The sequence below is a fragment of the Onychomys torridus genome, chromosome 7 (assembly GCF_903995425.1).
Source record: "Onychomys torridus chromosome 7, mOncTor1.1, whole genome shotgun sequence".
Lineage (NCBI taxonomy): Eukaryota > Metazoa > Chordata > Mammalia > Rodentia > Cricetidae > Onychomys > Onychomys torridus.
Window position 1 is genome coordinate 38,300,391 of NC_050449.1, and position 19,187 is coordinate 38,319,577.

The 19,187-nt window shown below is 44.0% G+C and overlaps 2 protein-coding genes across 4 annotated transcripts in view; one reads left to right on the forward strand and one right to left on the reverse strand.

Annotated features, from left to right (window-relative positions):
• The window catches only part of LOC118587132 (N-acetylglucosaminyl-phosphatidylinositol biosynthetic protein-like), a 78,208-nt gene that overhangs the window by 24,108 nt on the left and 34,913 nt on the right, over positions 1-19,187 (forward strand). The window contains exons 2-3 of one of the 3 annotated variants that reach the window (XM_036192840.1): positions 15,402-15,522; positions 17,764-19,080. The gene's annotated coding sequence lies outside the window, so the exon portion shown is untranslated. The remainder of the gene's footprint in view (positions 1-15,401; positions 15,523-17,763; positions 19,081-19,187) is intronic. The other 2 variants (XM_036192843.1, XM_036192842.1) reach the window with 2 other exon arrangements.
• On the reverse strand, positions 13,294-19,075 carry Atp5mg (ATP synthase membrane subunit g). The gene is made up of 3 exons (XM_036192854.1): positions 18,939-19,075; positions 14,875-15,035; positions 13,294-13,496 (listed from the first exon to the last, which is right to left on the reverse strand). The coding sequence occupies exons 1-3, from the start codon at positions 18,988-18,990 to the stop codon at positions 13,398-13,400; spliced, it is 312 nt and encodes a 103-aa protein (XP_036048747.1). The 5' UTR covers positions 18,991-19,075; the 3' UTR covers positions 13,294-13,397.

The window sequence follows — 19,187 nt, forward strand, 5'->3', positions numbered from 1 at the left end:
TTATCTGTAACGCCAGCTCCAGAAGACCCATTGCCCTCTTCTGGCCTCTGCAGGCACCGAGCATTCACGTGATGCATAGACATACATGCAGGCAAAATACCCATACACACAGAATAAAAATAAAATTAAAAAATTACTACCTCTGCACAATGTATACATGTATTTAACTATCACATGGTACTCCAAAATAACTATAGTTTTGTTGTGGTTTTTTTTTTTTTTTTTTTCAAGACAGGGTTTTTCTGTATGGCCCTGGCTGTCCCAGAACTTGCCCTGTAGACCAGGCTGGCCCTCTAACTTACAGAGATCTGCCTGTTTCTGCTTCCTGAGTGCTGGGATTAAAGGTGTACACACCAATGCCCAGCAAAATTTTTTATGTTTTTAAGTATCAGTCCAAAATAATTTAATTTACAAATACAGCAGTGGACAATTGTATAAAAACATACTTATGGCAGGACATGATTGTTAGTTATTTGGCGGCGCTCCTACCCTGTGAGGAAATGTCACGAAACACGAGACAGAATCCACTAACAAGAGTTTTATTAAGATAGGAAAGAGAGAGATAGCTGTGAACAGGCATGCGGAAACACACGTGATCAAGAGAAAGAAGTGGAGCCGGGAAATATGGCGCCGGCTTATAAAGGCTGGGCTGTGCCTGTTTATGTGGGCTCATGTGGCTACTCCACGCATGCACGTAGATCACATCGTTGCTCTGTGCTCTTTATGAAACCACACCAAGCCACAGGGTCCTGGTCACGCGAGATGTTTTGACCCGCAAATAGCTATTTTGAACAGGAAATAGCTAGGCAGAAGTGTCTAGGTCCGCTGGGCATGCCCAACTGTGGAGGCATGTTGTGAATTCATATCAATGATAGGGCAGCCTTTAGTCCCAGCACTCAAGTGGCAGGTTCGAGTTCAGCCTAGTCTACAAATCAAGTTCCAGGACAGTCAGGATGACACAAAGAAGTCCTGTCTCAGAAAAAAACAAACAAGAAGAAGAAGAAGAAGAAGAAGAAGAAGAAGAAGAAGAAGAAGAAGAAGAAGAAGAAGGAAGAAGAAGAAGAAGAAGGAAGAAGAAGAAGAAGAAGAAGAAGAAGAAGAAGAAGAAGAAGAAGAAGAAGAAAACAAAAAATAATACTCACTACTTACCTTTGGTGAGGTGACAGTGGAAAACAGAAAAACAAAACCATGAGAAATGGCTACTATTGTGCAGATCACAGACTTAATGCTCTGTGTGTACACATGTGTGTGTACATATATGTGGAAGTCAGAGGTCAACCTCAGGCATTTTCCTTAGGAGTAGTCCACTTTTTATTTGAGACAGAATCTCTCACTGGTCTTGACCTAACCAAGTAGCTAGGCTGGCTGTGAGAGCCACAGGATCTGTCTGTCTCTGTCTTCCTAGTGCTGGGATTATTATTGTTGTTGTTGTTTTTATTTTATTTTATTTTTCAAGACAATGCTTCTTTGTGTAGCCTTGGCTCTCCTGGAAATAGCTCTATAGACCAGGCTGGCCCTCTACTCACATAGATCTGCCTGACTCTGCCTCCTGACTGCTGGGATTAAAGGTGTACACGATCACAGCCTGGTCCAGTGTTGGGATTAAAACTACATATCATCATGTTGTGTTTTTGTTTGTTTTCTGAGACCAGGTCTATGTAGCACTAGCTGGCCCAAAACTCTATGTAGATCAGGCTGGCCTGGAATTCAAATTCACAGAGAACTGCCTGCCTCTGTCCCTCTAGTGCAGGGATTAAAAGTGTGTACCACTACTCCTGGTATCCTTGGCTTTTGAATATGGGTGCTAGGATTGAATTTATCACTTCACTGATGGAACTGTCTCCCTGTCTCTACAACTTCACACTCTAATACAAAAATGTAAGCCTAAACCAGGTATGGTGCTTCTGTAATCTCAGAACAGTCTGAGGCAGGAGGATTGCTGTGAGGCCAGCCTGGATACACATTGAGACCCCATCTCTATAAACCAAACCAACCAAACAACAGTGTGCACCTTATGTGTATCTTATGTCAACTTGACACTGTGGAGTCATCTGAAAGGAGGGAACCTTGACTGAGAAAATGCCTCCTTAGGAGCCAGTTGTAAGGCATTTTCTTAGTGATTGATAAGGAGGGTCCAGCCCATAGTGGGTGTGCTATCTCTGGGCTGGTGGTACTGGGTGCTGTAAGAAAGCAAGCTGAGCAAACCATGTTAAGCAAGCCAGTAAGCAGCACCCTTCCATGGCCTCTGCCTCAGTGTCTGCCTCCAGATTCCTGCCATGCTTGAGTTCCTGTCCTGACTTCCTCCAGTGATGGACTATGATCTGGAAGTGTAAGACAAATAAACTCTTTCTTTCCCAAGTTGCTTTTGGTCATGGTGTCTTGTTGCAGTAATAGAAACCCTAAGGCGGGGGCTGGAGAGATGGCTGGGAGGTTAAGAGCACTGACTGCTCTTCCAGAGGTCCTGAGTTCAATGCCCAGCAACCACATGGTGGCTCACTACCATCTGTAATGAGATCTGGGGTGCCCTCTTCTGGCCTGTAGTTGTACATGCTGCATATATAATAAATAAGTACATCTTAAAAAATTTTAAAAAGGGGCTGGAGAGATGGCTCAGAGGTTGAGAGCACTGACTGCTCTTCCAGAGGTCCTGAGTTCAATTCCCAGCAACCGCATGGTGGCTCACAACCATCTGTAACAAGATCTGGTGCCCTCTTCTGGCCACATGCAGACAGAACACTGTATACATAATAAATAAATCTTTTAAAAAAAAGAAAGAAAGAAAGAAAGAAAGAAAGAAAGAAACCCTAAGGCAAATGACAACAAAAAGCTTAGTGTGGAAGGCCCGGGCTGGCTGAAGACATCCTCGGGTCCGCCTGGGTCTTCATGGCCCGGGCTGGCTGATGATGAGCAAATACATGGTGTAGAAATGAGGGAGAAAGAGGAGTGAGCTGGTTCATGTGCTGTGGAAAGAGGCAGAATGAAGAAGCAAAGGCAGTGAGGAACAGGCTGATGTGGGTGGCCTGCTTGCCATCCAGGGGGCCATGGTGACATCTGGGCCCGGGCTGCTGCTAAGAGTCATGTCTGGGTCTGTGGTCCTACCCCAGCCAGGGTCTGTGTTGATGTCTATTGCTCCTGTTACCACCGAAGGCCATGAAGATGCCCAGGGTCTGGCCTGCTATCTGAGGCCATGTTGGTATCTAAGGGCCATGCTGCTGCCAGGGCCATACTGATCTGGGTGGTCTGTGCCCATGTAGACTCTCAGGGTCTGGGCCACACCTGGGGCCATGTTGGTGTCCTAGGGCCATGCTGTTGCTGGGGCCATGCTGACCCAAGTGGCCTGCACTGCCACCTGGGGCCATGGTGACATCTGGGCCCTAGTTACTGCTGAGGAACATGTCTGGGTCCATGGTCCTACCACAGTGGGGGTCTGTGTTGATGTCTGTGGCCTGTGTTGCCACCAGCCACATAGATGCCATACCTGTGGCCATATTGGTGTCTGAGGTCCGTACCACTACAAGGGCCATGCAGATCTGAGTGGTCTGAGCTGCCATCTGGGGCCATGATGACGCCCAGGCGTTAGTTGCTGCCAAGGGCCATGTCTGGGTCCATAGTCTCCTGCAACTGAGGTCTGTGTTCATCTCCATGACCCATGTTTTCACAGGAGTCCATAGGAACCATGTGCATTAAAAACCAAGGGCCGTGCTGAGCTGGCCTTGCCCTACACTGGCCCTGGGAGAGCTGGCCCTCCCCTTTAGTGGGGACTGCTACAGAAGAGTTGGCCCCACACTTGGGAGAGATGGCCCTCCCAGCTGTGTGTGTGTGGGGGAAGCCCCAGTGTCCCAGACTGACCAAATCATCTACCACCCAGATCCACATAACAGCAGGATATTCCAGAGGCGTTTCAGTGAGGGTGCAGTGATTGATGGTGCATCAGAAGCAAGAGGCCTTGAACTAGGCCAACAACTCACTGCAATGAACGTTTGCAAGTAAAGCTGATATAAGGGTGTACTGCGTGACACACCACAGCTCCCGATGCCACTAAGCTGAATGAAGGGGTGATGGAGAGGAGGGAAAGATGGAAGAACAAAATGGTTCTTCTTTTTGTTTTCAATGAATATTTTTAGAATTTCCTTTGAGGGGGGATGCTATGGGAGTAAGGGGCAGATATGAAAGGACTGGGAAATGAACAGGATTGGGGTGCATGATGTGAAGTTCCCAAAGAATCAATAAAAAATTATGTTTAAAAAAAGCTGAGTGGCCGGGTGTTGGCAGCACACGCCTTTTATATCAGCACTTAGGAGGCAGAGCCAGGCCAATCTCTGTGAGTTCCAGGCCAGCCTGGTCTATAGAGATCCAGGCCAGGCACCAAATAACACAGAGAAACCCTGTCTTGAAAAACCAAAAAAAAAAAAAAAAAGCGGAGTGTGTATGTAGTGGCATGTACTTGTAAACTCAGCATGTGTGAAGCAGAGGGCAGGAGAATCACTACAGCTTGAGATAGCATGAAACCCTGTCTCAAAAAACTGAATTGTAAATACTTTTTTTCCTTTTAAAAAGTAAATCTAAATTGAAAGTCTGTAGGAGATAGTTCAGTGGTAACTATGCAAGCATGAGGCCCTGAGTTAAAACACCTAGAACCCATGTAAAAAGCTGGGCATGTTCTCATGCACCTATAACTTCAACTCTGGGAGAAGAGGGCATAGGAGAAGGGTCAGAGCCAGGGGGATTGCTGGAGCCTGCTGGCTGCCGGGCTAGCCCCAGGTACAAGGAGAGATTCTGTCTGACGGGAATGAAGTAGAGGGTGACAGAGTGGACTCCAATGTCCTCTTCCGGGTTCTTCAAATGACCACAGGTGCAGACACCCACACACTTGTGAATATACACATACACACACGCCACACTCAAACGTACTCATACATCCATACTAAGTAAGTAAGTAAATAAATAAATGTAAAAAAGTTAAAGCAAATTTTAAAAAAAAGTCCAAAATTAATCAGGGCAGTGGTGGCACACACCTTTAATCCCAGCACTCGGGAGACAGAGACTGGCGGATCTCTGTGAGTTTGAGGCCAGCCTGGTCTACAGAGTGAGTTCCAAGACAGCCAGAGCTACACAGAGAAACCCTGTCTCAAAACAAACAAACAAAAAGAAAGGAAGAAAATCAGTTTGCCATTGTAGGCTGTGGTAGTGACTTGGATAGCATATAACCAGCCAGTGTATACGAGGCAGACAAAACTGCATGGAGGGTCAAGGTAAGCAAGGAACCCCCATCTTAATGTTTGCTTTATTATTGGTGCTTTCATTTTCCCCACCAGTACTGGATTACATGGCTTTCCTCTGTGACTCTGAGTCTTTCTAGATTTGATAGCCACTCTCCCACAGTCTTCTAATTGATGGTGTATTAGAACATTTACCTGTTGGTTTTTGTTTGAGACAGGATCTTACTTTGCAGCTCTGTTGGCCTAGAACTCACTATGTTTACTGGCTGGAATTGAACTCAGAGCAGTCCTCCTGTCTCTGCTTTAAGAGTGCTGGCATTATAGGTATGTGCTGCCATACTTGGATTAAATTGCTTGCTTTAGAGTTCTCTACCCTCTTGAGACCCAGGGTGAGATGACATCAGGGTAAAAATGCAAGCTATCCTTAGGGGAAACGGTAGCTCTTTTAACATGTAAGCTACAATTCCAAACCACACAACAGTGTTTTAATTGCTTTTGGATTTGACAACTCTGGCATTGGAGTTTCTGAAGATAACCTTTCTTGTTTCACACAAGAAGCCCCAGGTATAATTCTCATCAATGCCCATCTATAGGTTGCATGTTGAAAATCCTGTTGTTTTTTTTTTTTTTTTTTTTTTTTAAAGCATGCTATTTATGATGTTCCTTCAGCTGCACTGAGGATGACCCTGAAATGCAGGCTTAGCAAAGAAGGAGTTTAGATGGTGAGTTTTGGAGGCATTCCAGGGATTTTCAGGAGTCTATTGCCTAAGTCCTCTGTCCTAGAGAGTAGAGACTCTTCGGCTGCCCACCTCCTGGCTCTTCCTTCCTAGCCCTTAGGCAGAAGCATCCCTGCATGAACAGCCAGGCAAGCAACAGCAACACAGTGAATCAGGATCCAAATCTGTTTGAATTCAGGATGCTTAGATTCGGGAGTGACTCAGCTGGCACCAGCTCCGGAGCAGTCTCAGCCTGCAGGCCTTCAGGAAGTCAGTCCCCCGGGGCCTGCATCTCCTACTGTGGCAGACTGCCACCAAAGCCTGCTGTTTATCAGCCCAGGACCAAACACAGCAGGTAGAGTCTGCTTTTTTCATATTTTGAAACCCAGATAATGTGATAGGCTGGGATTGCAAAGGAGACTTGGATACCATGTCTTCCTTAAGAAGCTTACAGTTTAGCGAGGGAAATAAACGTAAATACAAGCACTAGAGTACAATGATGTGGGCTATACAAGGCATCCATGGGAGGGCAAGGGGGCAGTTTGGAAAAATCTGAAGAGACTTCTCAAGAGGTGATAAACTGAAGAAATGGGAACTCTGATGTGCCAGGACCCGAAGCAGAGGGAGAAGTGTTTATAAAGCATGGATCTTGAATGGATACGTTAATTCTACCTACCACAATTTGTATGAGTTCTGTGTAGGTGGAGCTTGCAATCTGCTGCACCTAGTTCAAGCAAAATGTACCACTTGCTGTGTTTGGTCCTGGGCTGATACACAGCAGGCTTTGGTGGCAGTCTGCCACAGGGGGACTGACTTCCTGAAGGCCTGCAGGCTGAGACTGCTCCGGAGCTGGTGCCAGCTGAGTCACTCCTGCATCTATATTTATATGGGTGCAAACAGTGGTAGGTGTGTAGATGTCTTGGAAGTGGAAGCTCTCCAACTGCTTACATTTTCTTAGTCAAGTGGGAAGCAAGATCATCTGTTGATGGAAATAATCATGGCCTAAGGAAAAGAAATACAATATGATTGGCAGGTCTTATGAAGCACTGTCTTAAGGTTTTGATTGTGAATATAAAGGAAGCTAGTCATCATGATTGTTTTCTTCAACTTCACTTAGCTTCATGGATGAAGCATGGAGTAGTTGGATGGCTGGATGAAGCCAAGGATGTGGTTTGGCAAATGAGTTCCATGGTGAGAGGCAAGGAAATTGAAGGTGTGTTCTGAAGAATGATAACCACAGATTATAGACTATAAATACACTTGGAAAATGAGGGAAATGTCAGGGTTATGAGGATCAATTTGCTCATGGTCAAAGTATATTCAGATAAACGTAGTTGAGTATTTCAAGGAATGGGCTGGTAGGTGGTTAGAAAGGGATGCTGTGTTTTGTAGGGATGTGGGAAGCAGTGCTAAAGGAAGGTGAAAGGCTAAGTGTTGGGGAGTTTGGAGATGAACTAGAGCTCAGACTGTTGGATCATTTATGTGGATGTTTCTCAAAGCTAAGCACGGTTCAGAATTACATGGAAAGCCAACGAAATGCAGACTGCAAGTTTCTACTGCCAGGGTTTCTAGGATAGAGCATGGGAACTTTCATTTCTGAGATCCTTGGTGAGGGCTGGCAAGATGGCTCAGCAGTTAAAGGTGCTTGCCTCCAAGTCTGAAGACCTCAATCTGATCCCTGGAAACCACATCTTAGGAGAGAATCAACTTCACATGTCCTCTGATCACCACAAGTATTCCACAAACGTACAAAATAAATAATTTTTAAAAAGATCCTTGGTAATAGTGATGATACTGTGGTCCAGGGACCACTTTTTGGAAATCAATGACTCACATGTATGTTGAAATTGCCAAGAAGTGTTACAATAGTGGTTCTTAACCTGTAGGTCGTGACTCCTCATGGAAGGTTACATATCAGATATCCTACACATCAGATATGTACATTACCATTCATAACAGTAGTATAATTATAGTTATAAAGTAGCAATGAAGCAACTTTATGGTTGAGGTCACCACAACATGAGGAACTGTATTAAAGGGTGACAGTGTTAGGAAGGTTGAGATCCGCTGTGTTATAGAGTAACAATGAACCAGGCGACAAAAAGATCAAGAGATAAAAGGGAGTGACCTGGTGATCAGAAGGCAACCAGGGGGAGGTGATCACATGACCTAATACTTAAAAGCTGGGTTTTTATTTGAACAGATTAGAAATGGTATGGCTAAATAATATTTGGTAACCCAAAATGGGATTAAGGCAAGGTCAAAGATAGATTGTCAAGGGCCCTGCCTGCCAGTGTTCCAATTAGTGTGGGAGCCTTTTGTGTGGAGCAGGTGCAGGTAAGTGCACCACTACGGCATGTCCCTTGGGGCACCGTATCGGTCCTCATCACAAGAGTGTCACAGAGCAATTCATGTCCTGGCAGAAATCAAAATCAAACTCTTTCGGGGATAAGAAGTCCCACAAAGCTATCTAGTATTTAGGGTTAGGAAGATCTAAGAGGCAGTAAATCTTGAGGCAATAAACCTTGGTCTAGCTTGAGAATAGAGCAAAACAGAGTTGAGACGTAAGAAAGAAAGCAGGATGATCTACGGACAACAGTGACTGTCACCGATGTAATTGGCATTGGCTGCACTGTAGAGGCTACCATCTTACCTCTTGTGTTTACTCTTCTTGGGACCTTTGCAGATTGTGGAAGTGTAGGACATGCACCCTATGCATGTCTACCCTAGCTTTTGTCATAGGGGATTGAAATTGCCGCTTGCAGATAGTGTCATCCATAACCTTTTTTTGGAGACAAGGTCTCTCAGTGTAGCCCTGGGTGTCCTGGAACTCAACTTGTAGACCAGGATTGCCTCAAACACACAGGGATCCACTTGTCTCTGCCTGCCAAGAAGCATTCATCACCATGCCAGCTTGTTAAAATCTTTTTTTTTTCCCAAATAATTTTTCCTTTTCTGTTCTTCCAATACTATTTTTCTTTTTTTGGTGTTGTGGATCAAACCCAGGGCCTTTCGTATGCTAAGTAAGCACTATCACTAAGCTACATTATCTGCCCAGTACTATAGCTGTTTTTTCTCTCTCTGAGAAAGAGTCTCACTATGTAGCTCAGACTAGCCTTGAACCAGTGGGTAACCTGAACTGGGCTCAAACTCTTGATCCTTCTGCCTCAGCCTTGTGTCCTGGGCTGTGTGCTATCCACCTGGTGGAATCCACTTTCAAGACACACATCCCAAGTTGTCCTGGAACTTCCTTGTAGCCAAGCAGGACCTTAAACTGCTGATATTCTTCCCCAACCTCTCAAGTGCTGGGATTACAAGTTGTGTGCCACAGGCCTGTTTATGCAATGCTGGGAATCGAGCCCAAGGCCCTGGGTATACTAGGCAAGAAATCTGCCAACAGAGCCACACATCTCCAGTCCAAATTCAATCCTTTTCCTAAAAAGAAATTGTATTGGCAGATTGATATGACTGGGCACATGTGGAGTTCAGTGGACACCTTGCAGGAGTTGGCTCTTTCTTTTTGATTTTTTTTTTGTTTGAGACAGGGTTTCTCCGTTGTAGTTTTGGTGCCTGTTCTGGAACTCGCCCTGTAGTTGGCCTCGAACTCACAGAGACCTGTCTGCCTGTCTCTGCCTCATGAGTGCTGGGATTAAAGGTGTGTGCCACCGCCACCCAGCTGGTTCTCTCCTTTAACCATGTGTAGTCCAGGGATTGAAGTTAGGTATCAAGTTTGATGGCAAGTACCTTTACCCACTGAGTCATCTTGTGGGCTCCATGGAATAGCTCAGGCTGGCCTCTAACTCATGATCCTATCCATGGCTCCTCAGCACATCTTGCTGGTGTGTACAACCAGGCAGTGGCATAAAAGATCTTTCATGTTCTTCTCAACATTCTGGTTTACCTCTTACTACTGTCTCCTACCCACTACTTCATACATATTAGTCTTCCAGAATGTCTACCATGCCAGAAATCTCAGGTCTGTTATTGATTTTTTCTGAGACAGGGTTTCTCTGTCTAACAGCACTAGCTGTCCTGGAACTCACTCTGTAGACCAGGTTGGCCTCGAACTCTGAGATCCATCTGCCTCTGCCTCCCAAGTGTTGGGACTAAAGGCATACTCAACCACTGTTAGGCTTACTTTTTCTTTTTGAGACAGAGTATCTGTGTATTATAGGCTGGTATCCTTGCTACATAGCAAAATATGACCCTGACCTTTTTGTAGTCTAAATTTCCTGAGATTGAAACATGCCATTCTACAGGGAAGCTCCTGAGGCAGGAAAGTAAACAACTCAAAATAGCTTCTGGAAGTCTCTGAAACCAACTAGATCCACTATGTCCCTCCTTGCCAGAGTAAAAGCTGAGAGTACCCCTCAGAAGTTAACCTGAGCTGCAAAAAACTCTCAGGCGAGACCAGCCTGTTTTGACCAACTGAAGCCAACCAACGTAGACCCACCTGGAAAGGACATTCTCCAATCTGTTGATCTGCCTTCAGGATGTGCAGTGTGCTCCAGGTTCCCAACTTTTGGTGGGCATTGGTGATGCAGTTGTTTGAGTAATTTCTGCTTTCCTAAGTAACCCCAATAAAATCCACTGGTTCACCAAGCTAAACTTCGGTGGTATTGTATTTGGGTCTGTCACAGGATTCCTGTCTAGGGTGAGTAGATGTGTGTGTTATATCCAGTAAAAGTTTTGTCATACAACACCTAAAAATCCTTTTGTGTATGGGTGTTCTGCCTACATTGTATTTCTATGTTCACTATGTATTTCTAATGCTCGCTATGTGCACGCCTGGTGTAGAGGCTGGAAGATGGCATTTGATGCCCTGGACCTTGAGTTAGAAATGAGTGCCAGGAACTGAACCTAGGTCTTCTGGAAGAGCAGCCAGTGCTCCCAATGAGCCTTCTCTTCAGGCCCTGACCTTGACCTTTCAATCATCCTGTTCCACTTCCCTATTGGCATTACAGATGCATGCTTGTTTTTCTCCACAGAATAGCTTTGTGGTTGTTCCATACCCTGCTCCATTCTTCTTGTCTTCTCCTGGTTTGAGACAGGGGCTCTAAGTACCCTAGACTGGCCTCGTACTCTTGAACCTCCTGCCTCAGTCTTGAGCGATGTAAATAAGAGCAAGTGTGCCTCCCTGGTTTGTTTTAGGTTCTCTCCAGACAACCTATCTTGGTCCAACTTCTCAAAATAGTCTGGGTTAGCCTCTTTCAAGTGCATCTTCCTCTGTCCTCATCTGAAAACCAGACCGAGCTCTTAGAATAGGGAACAGTCTTGAGCAGGTTTCTATGTCTAGAAAGTACTTGGAACTTAGATGGCACACATAAAACAACTGAACTACAGTGAAAAAAAAGCACTCAGCATTCACAACGTTTATGAAACTCCACACAGTTCTCTGCTAGGAGGCAAGGTACGTGGAAGCACTGAGGGCAAGAAGCCTGGTGAAACCCAGCAATGACTACAAGCAGCCCAATGCTATTTTAATCTAAGAAAATCTAGACACACAGTGTGAGTCATAGATGGAGGTGTGTTGTAGGGTAAAGGAGGAAGCAGTGGAGTAGAAACTGAGGGCCTTCTGGTGTGACTGCTACTTTAAAAAGGAGCATTCCATATTACGAACTTCTGTAAGCTACAGCAGGTACCGCTGACTTCACACAGTTTGTGTGGTGAATTCTACTAGTCATGCTCTACATGGAAAAGAAATTCACCTGAATCACTATGGAAGTCCTCCGCAGCCCTTCACTTTGATGCAATTTATCGACGGAATACTTCTGCAAACAGGGTGGTTTCAGTTTTGATCGCTTGTGTTCCTGCAGAAGCTGTTGAACATTACTTTGTATTTCGGAAGAGTAGCAGTCTCCATAGAGACCCTGTTGTTATCTCTAGAAAAGCTGTGCCATTTCATTAGGGTATAGGAGCATGTTCCAAATGCAGGGTGTAAAAGTGGGATTAAAAAGACAAAAGCCGAACACTAATGATCAACACTGTACTGTAGACTGTATACTTTTACAGTAAGAAATGTACAATAACTTGTTACAGTAGCTGCAAAAATTAATGGGTTAGAAACACCCCTCAGCCAACCAAAGACTGTAAGGCTACAGCAAAAGGCAATGTTGGACCAGTATCTCTTATTCCACAAGACAAATTGATGCTAATCACTGTTTACTTCAGGCCATAACACACCACTTAGACCCTTGGGTGACACTACCATAACTGTTATCTACTGGATCTTGCAAAGCTACGAAAAAGTGATAAAACTAGATTAATATAATACATCCCAATTAAAATTTTTTTTTTTTTTAATTTTTTTAAATAGAGAGGGACAAGTAGTCTTGGCTGTTCTGGAACTTGGCATGTAGACCAGGACAGCTTTGAATTAAAAGATTTGCCTACTTCTGCCTCACAAGTGCTGGGAAAAGAGGAGTGTGCCACCACACCAGAGCATCCCAGTTACATGGCTCTTTCACCCTGCTCTACTGTCAAAGATATTATAAACATAAATCTAAGAATACTACCCCCCACTATTCTTTCTTGAGGCAAATACTCAAATTGACAAGTACCCCCAACATTTTTTACAGAATTGTTGAGAAAAACAATCCAATTTTCTTTTCTGTAATTACTTTTTTTTTTTTTTTTAAAAGATTTATTTATTTATTATGTATACAGAAGAGGGCGCCAGATCTCATTACAGATGGTTGTGAGCCACCATGTGGTTGCTGGAACTTGAACTCAGGACCTCTGGAAGAACAGTCAGTGCTCTTAACCTCTGAGCCATCTCTCCAGCCCTATAATTACTTTTTTGGAGACGAGGTCTCATGTAGCTCAAGTTGACCTTAAACTCCTGCCCCTTCCCCATATACCCTTTGGAGACAAGGTCTCCTTACATTACATGCTCAGTCTGCTCTTGAACTCCTTGATTCAGGTGATCTTACATCAGTCTTTTAAGTTGCTGGGTGTATGCCACTACATCTGCCTAAATTTTTGATGTGTCTTTCTCTCTCTCTCTTTTTTAAAGATAGTTTCATTCTATAACTATGGCTACCTGGAACTATGTAGACAAATTTCAAATCTGTTGTCATCTCCCAACTCTACCTGCCAAATGCTAGGCTTACAGACGTGGGCCACTACACTTGTCTAATAATGTTTTAAACCTTTGAATTAAAATTCTACCATCATGTATTATGTATCATATGAATATATATATATATATATATATATTCACATCCATCTTTTCTAATCGATTGTTAAACAGACACACACTAAATCAGTATCAATGTAACAAGGACAACGACAACTCAACTTACTATCAGGAAAAACTGTGACCGTCTATGCAGTATTTGACAGAGAAAACACTGCTATTCGAGAGCTAATATTTTATTCAGATAGCAAGCAGTCTCATTACATGTGGTCCAAGAACATTCAAATAAGAACTCAAATAAAATCAGATGTTAAAGATCAGTCTTCAAACATCATAGCCAACGATGCCACGTTTGCCTATAATCTCTCCGACATAAAACCACATCCACACCTCAGTGGCCACCAAACCATTCAGCACAGCTTCCTGGAAAAGAAAAAGCACAATTTTTAAGTTACTTAAAAACAAACAAACAAAAAACCCAACACATATTTGAAATTATTCTCTCTCAGGATTGACAGAGAATATAAGGATGTTATTAAAAACTACAGAACAGTTTTAGCCAAAGTCAGGAATTACTAATGTTCAACGTTCAACTTCTGAAAACCTTGAACTTTCAATTTTGTAAGGCAAATGGACCTGAGCTTATAAATTCTTTCAAAGGAATTTTTAAAGACCTGAATTGACTTAACCCTTTCATTATTAGTTAATGAGATATTTTATGGGCCCTAAAACAACCCACATCCTGGAAGTGGCTCATACATTAGACAGAACATTCATAGGAGGGCTTGTCTCTGAATCAAAGATGGAGAAGTCTGTCTTCTTCCTTTTATACCCACACCATGTACTTCATTTTTATTTATTATCATTTTGTTTAATTCTTTCCAAGTGTTCAATATCCATTTTATGTTTCTGACCCCTGCCCCCAAAAGGGGAAAAAACCACAACCCACACATGGTTCTTGAAAGCATTGCTTCATTTAAGCACAAACTTGTATCTAAAAACTCTAGTTGGAAAAATACCTTTCCATAAACAAACTGGACGCCTTTACTACTACTAAGAGTGTTTCTGGAGGTCATTGCCCTTCAGTCACTCCAGGGACCATCAGAAGTTTCCTGTCACCATTTCCCAGGTGAGGGCTCAAACCCAGTAGATACTTGAATTGGAACTTAAAAGTCAAGTTCCAATTCTTTTTGTTTGTTTGTTGTTTTGAGACAGGGTTTCTCTGTGTAGCTTTGTAGTCTGTCCTGGAACTTGCATTTTAGAGCAGGCTAGCTTCAAACTCAGCCTGCCTCTGCCTCCAGAGTACTGGGATTAAAGGCGTGTGTCACCACTGCCTGGCTCCAACTTCCAATTCTTAAGTGGCCTTTAGTTTACATGCAATGTGAAAACCCAGATTTTGGTATTTTTGTTCTGCCTAATAATTCTAGAGGTCTTTAGCTCAAATGGGATAATTCCAGGACAAAAACAAAACATACAAAAACCCAGCAAAGGCAGCTATCAGATTATAATATACTAGCTAAGATTAGGAAGAAAATCAAGGCTGCCAGTCAAGATGCTCACCTTTTGTTCTAAGACCACAACTAGACCAAGACAAAGAAGAGCTGAGTTAGTTCTATCCAGATTACAAAATGAGAAAAAAATATCTTTTCTTGGTAGCCAAAAGAAATTATCTCTCATAAATTATCTCTCATTATGTTGGATTCTGCTTTATTGGAAAATACCTATAGTAATCAACAGAACCTGAACCCCCCCAGGGAAGACATTTTCTATCACAAACATGCTTTTGCACAGCCCACGTTACCTTGACCGTAAGCTGTTTGAAGCTGCCAGTTCTAGCACTTTGAACTATCTCTTTCGCACTCCGAATAGCTGCAGGGAGCTCAGCGGGGGTGGGGGGAACCAGCTCAACCTTGGCGTACCGCCAAAATGTAGCCAATCGAGGCTTCGAGTAAGTCACCGCAGCTGGAAAACAAAACAAAAACCCAGGATGAACTCACTAGAGATCGAAAGAAGCAGATGTGTGGGCTGGACACAAATATTTATTCATGTATCACATCCACTCACTGCTTGGACTCAATGTGCAGCCGGTGTGAAAAGTCAGAGCTGCTGCTTCCTGGTAACAAGAGGCTTTTAAAGATGCAGAACACCTGTGTCACAGGGACACTCAACCGACAGGAAGCTGTAAGTAGTCAATTATGCCAGGACTCACTAGTGGCCAGCTAGTACTTATTCACCTCTGAATGGCAAATCTAATTAACTCTAAAGTTACTAGTCCCTAATTGGAAAACAAAAACAAAGCAATTAATTCATTTTTTTTTTTCTTTGTAGAAACACCGTATTTTGAAGAGGAGTCCAGAAGGGAAAGAAGCTATGTAGAATAGCATCCTTTTACCAGTAAGATCAGTGCTCATCACAATATTGGCCACAAGTCCAGAGGGAATTTATACCAGTAAGTATCCATTTTGGTATCCTTAGCAATATGTGCTTGATTAAATCTTTCACCATGCATAGCTGCATCCCCTTTCAAAAACTGCACTCATAATACAAATAAAACTTACTTGTATTGGTAAGAGCAATTGAAACTAGACTGCACCAGGTAGTGGTGCACACCTTTGATCCCAGCACTCAGGGCAGAGGCAGGCAGATCTGTGAGTTCGAGGCCAGCCTGGTCTACAAAGTGAGTTCCAGGACAGCCAAAACTACAGAGAAACCCTGTCTTGAAAAACAAAAACCAACCAACCAAACAAATCCCTAAATCTGCTACTAAACTGAAATTCCTTGATGTAGTCATTATTTCAAATCAATGAATTCAGAAGGAGAAATAATCACAAGATGTAGCTCAGTGGTAGAGCACATGCAAAGTCCTGGACTGAAGTTGTGAGAGAGGGACAGACACACAAACTGAGGAGAGAAACAAATATAGAAACTGCAAGAGCAGCCGGGCATTAGTGGCTCAGGTCAATCTCTGAGTTCGAGGTCATCCTGGTCTACAGAGTAAGTTCCAGGACAGCCAGGACTACACAGAGAAACCCTGTCTAGAAAAACAAAACAAAACAAACCAACAAAAAAAGAAACTGCAAGAGCAAGTGCTCTTAACTACTGAGCCCATCTCTCCAGTCCCAGAAACAGTTATTTATCTATACAGACTAACATGAGATACAAGCCTGTGTCTGAACACTTGTGTTGGCAAGTTTTGTGTTAACTTGACCCAAGCTAGAGTCATTTGGTAAGGAGGAACCTCAATTGAGAAAATGCCCCCACTAGTTTGGCCTGTGGTGCATTTTTTAAATTGGTGATTGATGTGAAGAGGGTCCAGCTCACTCAGGATGCTGTCACCCCTAGGCTGGTGGACCTGGGTGCTATTAAAAAAAAGCAGGCTGGGGGTTGGGGATTTAGCTCAGTGGTAGAGCACTTGCCTAGCAAGCACAAGGCCCTGGGTTCAGTCCTCAGCTCTGGAAAAAAAAAAAAAAAAAAAAAAAAAAAAAAAAAGGCAGGCTGAATAAGCCATGGGGAGCAAGCCAGTAAATAGCACTCCTCCAAAATCTCTCCTTCAATTCCTGGCTCCAGGTTCCTCCCCTGATTTCCATGGATGATGGATTTCATACTGGGAAGAGGAAATAAACCCTTTCCTTCCTAATTTGCTTTTGGCCATGGTATTTTATCACAGCAAAGAAACTGTCCGATGAGAAAAATTTAAAATGGACTCTAGCAGCAAGGAAAAAACCCAGCAAGGAAAAACCTAGATGATAATTTGTAAATTCCATTGTTTAATAAAAGGAACTAGGGCTTCTTGGAGAAATGGCTAATTCTAAAGCTGGGCAGAGAATATAAAAAGATGATTCATCATGTGGTACCAAAAAATAAGGAGGCATGTTAAAGGGGGCAGAGGTGCCAACTTAAAAGATCTACAGATGGCCAAGGCTGGCACAATCTCAGCAATAAATGACACAGAATTAGATACGAAAGCATGAAATAAATGAAAATGAGCCAGTATAATTTAGAACTGAAAAAAATGGGAAAGAAAAAAGAAAAAAGGAAATGGAGACAAGACAGATCTTTCTCACAGAATTCCACTTGATCTATGTAGAAGATAGACCCCCCCTCCCCCTCTAACAGAAAGCCCTCCTGCTCTGCTTACTTGCTTCTAAAGAATGGGTGTAGACAGAAAAGACGTAAGGCTGGTCAGTCATCACCATCATGTCATAGTAAAATAACATCGGGGAAGAGGTAAAGGTAGGAGGTGGATTTGCTAAGGTCCAGGAGGGTGGGGGGAATGGTGTGTGTGTGTGTGTGTGTGTGTGTGTGTGAGAGAGAGAGAGAGAGAGAGAGAGAGAGAGAGAGAGAGAAAAGGACTAAAATTTTTCAAATAAACAAACAAACAAACAGGTACAGAAAGTGAAATCAATAGTTTTATAGTGGAAGATATTAGTTCAAGAGATGGGTATGGGTTGGGCAGTGGTGTTGCATGTCTTTAATCCCAGCACTTGGGAGGCAGAGGTAGGAGGATCTGAGTTCAAGGCCAGCCTGGTCTCTGGAGCCAGTTCCAGGACAGCCAGGGCTACACAGAGAAACTCTGCGCCCCCCCCCCAAGAAAACCCCCAAAGATAGGTATGAATATCATGAACCTCCTAATAATATGTGATCAGGGTGACTCATCTGTGGTTCTTGTCCTTAAAATCCCCAATTCCAGACTAATTATCAGAGAAACCCAAGTTAACCAGTTTGAGGAACACTCTTCAGGATATCTAGACAAGATACCTCAAAGTGGCCAAATCTTGCAAGATCAGACATAAAAACAAACAAACAAAAAAAGAGAATACCCTGAGGACTGGGACCTAGAAGTGAAAAATACTAATGGAAAAACTGGTGAAACCCAAATAAAATCTTCAGCTTAGTTAAAGGGAAAGCTGAAAATAGGAAATTCTTTGGAAAAATGAGGAAAACGGCTTACTAGCAGACTAGTTAGTGTTCTGTAGGAGGGAACCTAGTATTTATTGAATCTGGCACTCTAAGCTATCATTGTTTGGCTGGTGATGAAGGGGAGGAGAAAACGAATTACTAAGCATCCAAACACAGCAAAACAAGCTCCAAAGCACTACATGTTTTTAAAATTCGCTTTACATTCACATTTTATAACCAAATCGGAACATATAGAAATTCAGCTATTTAGAAATCTGACCTTCAACAATTTACTACAAAACAGAAGAGTAAATTTCACCTCCCGCTTCAGAAATAAAACGAGTAATCTGCTACTCAGAAAAGAACTGTACCGACAGAATATATCATTCAGGCTTGTGACTACTCAGTGTTCATCTGAGCTACGGCACTCTAGCAGACTTTTCTAACAGAGCAACCCCGCGAACGCCAAGCCACCATGCTAGAGACGACAGTGGGCTGGCATCGCTTTCTATGCGGACTCAGACAAGGATATTCATCCCTGCGTTCCCACTTCCCTTCGCCGGATGCAGACTCCTCTAGGATCTGACCAAGACGGTAAGCAAACCCAACTTCCAGAGGCCTTACGGGTCTTTCAGAATTCCTGATGACTTTCTAGCACTTCGCCAGACCACCCGATGAGGCCTGACGTGCGACCTTCACCGTCTCCGTCCTGCCTTCCCAGTTCTCCAAGGCACGGTGAGGGGGCCTCCCGGCGTCCGCGGCGGACTGAAACCCGGCTTGTTCACACGACCCTCTCCGTGTGCGCCCTAAGAAGCCGGCCGGGTGCAGGCTAGGGGAGGCTGCAGCCTCCCGGCTGCCCCTGGCGGCCCTCCCGGCTGCCCCTGGCGGCCCTCCCGGCGCCCCCGGGCCCCTTGGTGCCCACAGCACACTCCTGCCCGTCGCGAGCCTCCCCCGGGCCGCGCTCACCGGCTACTAGCCCCGGGGCCTTCTCCGCGAAGTTTCGGACGAACTTGGCCATCGTCTAGGGTGGAAGGTCCGTCTCCTCGAACCGCCGGCTGAATGTCACCCTCGGAAGGACCCGTGGCAGGCCCCCTGCCCGACTTCCAAGGTCAGGCTGCCCCTCTCTGTGCCTGTTCAGAATATATAGATATCCCTCCCCTGTTTGTGGGACATAGTTGGTCAGCTTATTTTGTTTGGCACAAATAAAGTGTGGAT

What these genes read in the sequence shown, in the direction of transcription:
- Atp5mg (XM_036192854.1), bottom strand. Translation starts at nt 18,990, where the DNA reads ATGGCCAAGTTCGTCCGAAACTTCGCGGAGAAGGCCCCGGGGCTAGTA. An exon ending in GGCCCCGGGGCTAGTAGCCG is followed by an intron (nt 15,036 to 18,938) that starts GTGAGCGCGGCC and finishes TTTGTTTTCCAG; the next exon opens with CTGCGGTGACTTACTCGAAG. An exon ending in TCAAACAGCTTACGGTCAAG is followed by an intron (nt 13,497 to 14,874) that starts GTAACGTGGGCT and finishes TTTCTTTTCCAG; the next exon opens with GAAGCTGTGCTGAATGGTTT.